The 6,003-nt window shown below is 55.6% G+C and overlaps 2 protein-coding genes across 2 annotated transcripts in view; both read left to right on the top strand.

Annotated features, from left to right (window-relative positions):
- LOC101741520 (uncharacterized) overlaps positions 1 to 6,003 on the top strand; it is a 215,540-nt gene that overhangs the window by 137,067 nt on the left and 72,470 nt on the right. The window lies entirely within an intron of this gene.
- LOC119630396 (uncharacterized) lies at positions 2,811 to 4,939 on the top strand. The gene is made up of 4 exons (XM_062675551.1): positions 2,811 to 3,011; positions 3,285 to 3,551; positions 3,843 to 4,552; positions 4,936 to 4,939. The coding sequence occupies exons 1-4, from the start codon at positions 2,811 to 2,813 to the stop codon at positions 4,937 to 4,939; spliced, it is 1,182 nt and encodes a 393-aa protein (XP_062531535.1).

Below are 6,003 nucleotides of genomic sequence, written 5' to 3' on the forward strand. Positions count from 1 at the left end.
GGCCAATCAAATAGTACACGGGTCCCACATCACGGACGCCGCTGCCAAAATCTCGACGACAGAAGAAGGCTCCACACTCCGCGACGGGATGGCGCCACCAGTACGAGGATCTTCAAGAAAGTCGAGTCAACAGTCACAACGGCTGTTGCTTATGGCGCGCCTCAAGGAAGAGCATCTTCGCGCCAAAGAAGAACAAGCCCGACTCCAAGCAGAGCTCGCCGCCGCCCGCATCTCAACATTAGAAGCCGAAGCGCTCGTTGAAGAGAAGGAAGATGCGCGCACAACACTCACGGAGGACGAGAACGAGCAATCACAGCGCATCGATACATGGCTCAGTCAGCAACGATCGATCGCGCTACAGGGAGTCGAAGAAAGAGTAATGCAGCCAACACACGGATCACCAGCCACCATCGAGCAACCGCAACTGGAACTTCCCGCACCAATAGAACAGCTGAAGCTACCGGCCCCTGCCGCGGCACCGATTGCCGCACCTGTCGCACCGAAGAGCGACATCGCCGAACTAGCAGCTGCCATCGCGACGGCCGCCCGCCAAGCCAGGCCCGGACCATCGCATCGGTACTACGGGGAGCTTCCAGTGTACAGTGGATCGCACCAAGAATGGCTCTCCTTCAAGGTCGCCTACGCCGAATCAGCGGACAGCTTCAGCGCCGCAGAGAATACTGCGAGACTTCGGCGTACGTTGAGAGGAAGAGCAAGAGAAGCGGTCGAAAACTTGTTGCTGCATTACACCGAGCCCGCCGAGATCATGCGGACTCTAGAATCGCGCTTCGGACGTCCAGAAGCAATCGCCGCAACGGAGCTGGAACGACTGCGCGCGCTGCCACGCTGCACGGACACACCGAGGGACATCTGCGTATTCGCGAATAAGGTGAACAACGTCGTCGCCGCTCTGAGGGCCCTCGACCGCGTACATTATATGTACAACCCGGAGCTCACCAACATCACATCGGAGAAGCTGCCGTCCACACTACGCCACCGCTGGTTCGAATTCTCAGCGACTCAACCGGCGGGAGAACTGGACCTCGTCAAGCTGTCGCGCTTCCTGCAACGCGAGGCGGACCTGTGCAGCCCATACGCACAGCCGGAGCCAGAGACGAGAGTGGAGAACACCAGCGGTCGGCGGAAGATGTTAAACACGCCTCAGAGGACGCACACCACGCAAGCGAAGGAAGAGAGGAAATGCGCAGCATGTCAGAAGCCGGGGCACATCCCACAAGATTGTCCCGAATTCAAGAGAGCAGCCGTCAGCGAGCGCTGGGATACGGCGAAGCGTGAAAATTTGTGTTTCCGGTGCCTACGGTTCCGGTCCCGGGGACACGTATGCAAAAAGAAGAAGTGCGGCGTCGACAGCTGTGAACGCACGCACCACGAGCTGTTGCATAAGAAGCCAGCATGGCAGAAGCCGAAGGAAAAAGAAGAGGCGGTCACCTCGACGTGGGCCGCAAGAAGTGCGACAGCCTACCTGAAGATGGCGCCAATTACTGTTATCGGACCGGCGGGAGAAGCAGATACATGGGCCCTGCTGGACGACGGGTCAACGATCTCGCTGATCGACGAAGACTTCGCGAGACGAGTGGGCGCCAAAGGACCGATTGAACCCCTCTTCATCACTGCCATCGGAGACAATAAGATAGACGCAACACGCTCACGACGCGTCCCGCTGAAGCTATGCGGACGCGCGGGGGAACCGCAAGAACTGAACCTACGGACAGTCAACGGCTTAAAATTAACACCACAGCGACTGAACATCGAAGTCCTCGCGTCGTGCCATCACCTCACCGACCTCCGGCATCACTTCAAAACGAGCTACGCCTCGCCGAAGATCCTGATCGGCCAAGACAACTGGCACCTGCTGGTGACGGAGGAGATGCGGACGGGACGACGCGATCAACCAGTGGCGTCTCGTACTCCGCTCGGGTGGGTTGTGCACGGAGCACGCCCGGGAGGCAAGAGACAGCGCGTCAACTTCGTGGGACACGCGACGACGGTCGACACGAACGTGGACAAAGCCCCCAAGCACTGCTTCGCGATTGAGGGACTCACCGTCGCCACCAAGACGCCGAAGAATGACCCAGACGAGCGCGCGCTGAAGATCCTGCGAGAGACCACTCAACAGCGACCCGACGGCCGCTACGAGACCGCACTGCTGTGGCGTGAGGAGGGCCTGAAGATGCCCGACAATTTTGAAGCCGCGCTGAATCGCCTGACGTCCGTAAAAAAGAAACTGGAGAAGGATCCAAACTTGAAAGAGCGCTACAAGCAACAAGTGAACGCACTGGTAGCGAAAGGATACGCCGAAGTAACTCCGTCGACGGGTACGAAGAAGCGAACCCGGTACTTGCCACACTTCGACGTAACACACCCGATGAAGCAGGAGAAGCTTCGCATCGTGCACGACGCCGATGCGAAAAATAGAAGGAAGAAGCCCAAAAGACTTCCTGCTCACCGACCCGGACCTGCTGCAGTCGCTGCCCGGAGCGAAGATGCGCTTCAGGCAGCACGCCGTCGCCGTGGACATCGCGGAGATATTCATACAGATAGGCGTCCGAAGCGAGGACCGCGACGCGCTCCGGTACTTGTGGAGGGAGGACCCTTCACGAGACCCCATAGAATACCGGATGAGGTCCATCGTCTTCGGCGCGACAAGCTCACCTGCAACCGCCATCTGCGTGAAGAACCGACTGCAGTACCCGGACGCCGCCGACCTGAAGCTCCACACGTAAGTGGACACCAACAAGTACGCCCACGACGCCGCGTTGTACTGGCGCGTGGAGACGCCCGACGGGGAGATGAGGACCTCCCTCGCCAAAGCCCGAGTCGCAACCGTGAAGCTAACATCGATACTGCGTCTCGAGCTACAAGCCGCCGTGATGAGCAGCCGCATGGCCGCGGCCGTCATGGAAAAACACTATAGAAAGCCAGACACGAGAGTGTTCTGGACCGACAGCGCCACCATAGAAGAGAACAGCACTGTGGAGGAATGGCGCTGGGTCCCCACGAAGGAAAATGTCGCCGACGACGCCACTAGAGAGCTACCCGTCGGCTTTGAAAGAAACCACCGCTGGTTCATAGGCCCGGAATACCTAAGACGGCATCCGGATGATTGGCCCGTACAACGGACTGCAAGAAGGGCAGAAGAGACGGGTGAAGAGAAGTGCGCAACGCTCGCCGTGAGCAGAGAGAGCCTCGGCGAAGCGATCCCGGACCCAAGACGCTTTTCAAAATGGGAAAAGTACCTGCGTGCAACGGGGCGAATACTGCAGTTCGTCGACCTATGCCGCAGAAGTCGCGAGCGCACTTATCACAAGAGGACCAGGCGGAACCCGCGTTCGGACCCGACGTGGGAGAAGAATAGAAAGAAGACGACTTCGAAGACCCCGCTGAACACACCGCGGACGCCAGAGCAAGCAGTCATTCAATGGAAGACTATAGACGCCGACACGCTTCGACGCGCCGAGATGCTCATTTGGCGACAGAGCCAGCGGGCAGCCTTCGAGGAAGAGATTTTGACGCTCCAGCGAGGGAAACAAGTATCCCCAGCGAGCCGACTGCGAAACTTGTCCGTAACTTACACGGACGGGATATTGAGAATAAACGGACGCATCGGCAACATAGAGGGAGCTGACGTCATCACCTCGCCTCTCGTGCTAGACGGATCCCGACGCGAAACGAGACTGATGATAGACTTCATCCATAGAAAGATGCACCACGCCGGAACCGAAGCTACGATCGCCGAGTGCCGACAGTCGTACTGGGTTTTACGCCTACGCCCAGTGACACGGAGCGTAATCCACAATTGTCTTCCGTGTCGTATCCGCAAGGACACACCACCGCGTCCAGCCACGGGCGACCACCCACCAAGCAGACTGGCACACCATCGGCGACCATTCACATACGTGGGCCTCGATTACTTCGGGCCCTACCAAGTTACCACCGGCAGAAGCACCCAGAAGCACTACGTGGCCATCTTCACATGTCTCACTACGCGTGCGATACATTTAGAACCGGCAGCAAGCCTCAGCACGGACTCAGCAGTGATGGCACTCCGGCGCATGATCGCGCGCCGGGGAGCCCCGACGGAGATATGGAGCGACAACGGCACCAATTTACGGGGTGCCGACAAGGAGCTGCGCCAAGCTATGGACAAGGCGACTGAGCATGAAGCGAGCTTAAGAATTATCCAATGGCGCTTCATCCCACCGGGCGCGCCTTTCATGGGCGGCGCCTGGGAGAGAATGGTGCGGGCGGTAAAGGCCGCGCTCTCGGCCACGGAGCAGCCGAGGCACCCGACGCCCGAAATATTTCACACTCTGCTAGCGGAGGCAGAGTTCACAGTGAACAGCCGACCTCTCACCCATGTATCGGTGAGCGCCGACGATCCCGACCCTCTGACACCGAACCACTTCCTGCTAGGAGGCCCGGCGCGAGTCCCCGTGCCGGGCAAGTTTGACGACGCCGACCTCATAGGGCGCGCACACTGGCGCGCAGCACAACGTCTGGCAGATGTGTTCTGGAGTCGCTGGCTCCGGGAGTACCTGCCCGACCTGCAGAACCGGCGGGAGCCCCACAGCCGCGGGCCTGCCCTGAAGATAGGCGACGTCGTGATAATAGCAGACGGAACGCTCCCACGGAACACCTGGCCACGAGGGATCATCCAGGAGGTTTACCCGGGGGCCGACGGCATCACTCGAGTGGTCGACGTGCGCACCGCCGGCGGTATCCTGCGACGCCCGGCAAAGAAGATCATCGTGCTGCCCACGATGTCCGCCGCTCACCAAGGAGGATGCAGCGACGTGAACGACGCTGCACGGCGGGAGGATGTTCGCGACGGACATAGATAGTTTTAAAAATAGATAGAAAACATAGTAAATATACGTTAAAATGGCTGTAAAATAATAGAAATGTCCGTAACAGATAAATGAATAGTATGTTAAAATAAGTTAAAGAATAAATAGTTATAATAAGGAAATGTCCGTAAATAGATAATATGTTAAAAATAGGTTAACATAAATAGAGAACGATGTAAATAGAAATAAGTAATTTGTAAATATTTGTTTGAAAATAAAGATTGGTCCTCGTGGTCTTTAATTTGGCGTGGGAACGCAGGAGCGAGTCACAATACGGGCAACTAATAGAGCGACTAGGCAAACAATAGGCGAGCGAGACGGCCGAGAGAACAATAGACGCCCACCGTGCTCGGACTCATAATAGCGCTGGCCGAGTGCGTGTGGGCGACCATAAATAGGGGGCCTACCTCGCTGCAAATTCAGTTCGAGACAGCGAGCCGACGAGTCAAGACCTCTCCAGAAGAAGAGGAGAGAGCCGTCGAACAAGAAGAGACTCGCTCCTACGCCCTGCGCCGGTCAAGCCACGAGGACCGTGTGAACGCCATACTTGAAGACTTCGTTATTTTCCTCGAACCAATCCCAGCACCCGTTCCGCGACAGCCACTGCGGCAATACTCGAGCCACCACGTTTCAACGAGAGTAAAAAGTCTAAAAATCACACGTGGTGGCCGAAACCTGAGCGGTGGCCGTCCGGAATAGTAAAACCGTAAGAAAAAATCCGTGGAAAAAAGTGCGTGGAATAAAACCGTTAAATGAGACGTGCGCAGGCGCGACAGTCGCATACACAAGCGAGTAGTGTATAATACCTTTCTCTTTCTCCCTCTTTCTTTTCGTTCTCTCATCCATTCTCTTTCTATTTTAAGTAATTTATTATTTCCTAAAATACTGAATTTCCTAAATACTTTCTTGTACTTAAATAAAAACTAATCAGCAAAATTTAAGAGAAAAATCAAGAAAACCTACATAAAATTGAGCACGATTTTTTTTGCAATTTGTGTCGATTCTACATTAGCCGAAGGAACTTCGTTCCTACCTGGTGTCCTACGACACCACATATTTATTTTTTATATTAGTTTTTTTTTGTAAATATGAATTTTTTACAATGTGTATTATAACGTAACAATTACTGCAATAT

This window comes from Bombyx mori, chromosome 24, assembly GCF_030269925.1.
Source record: "Bombyx mori chromosome 24, ASM3026992v2".
Taxonomy (NCBI): domain Eukaryota; kingdom Metazoa; phylum Arthropoda; class Insecta; order Lepidoptera; family Bombycidae; genus Bombyx; species Bombyx mori.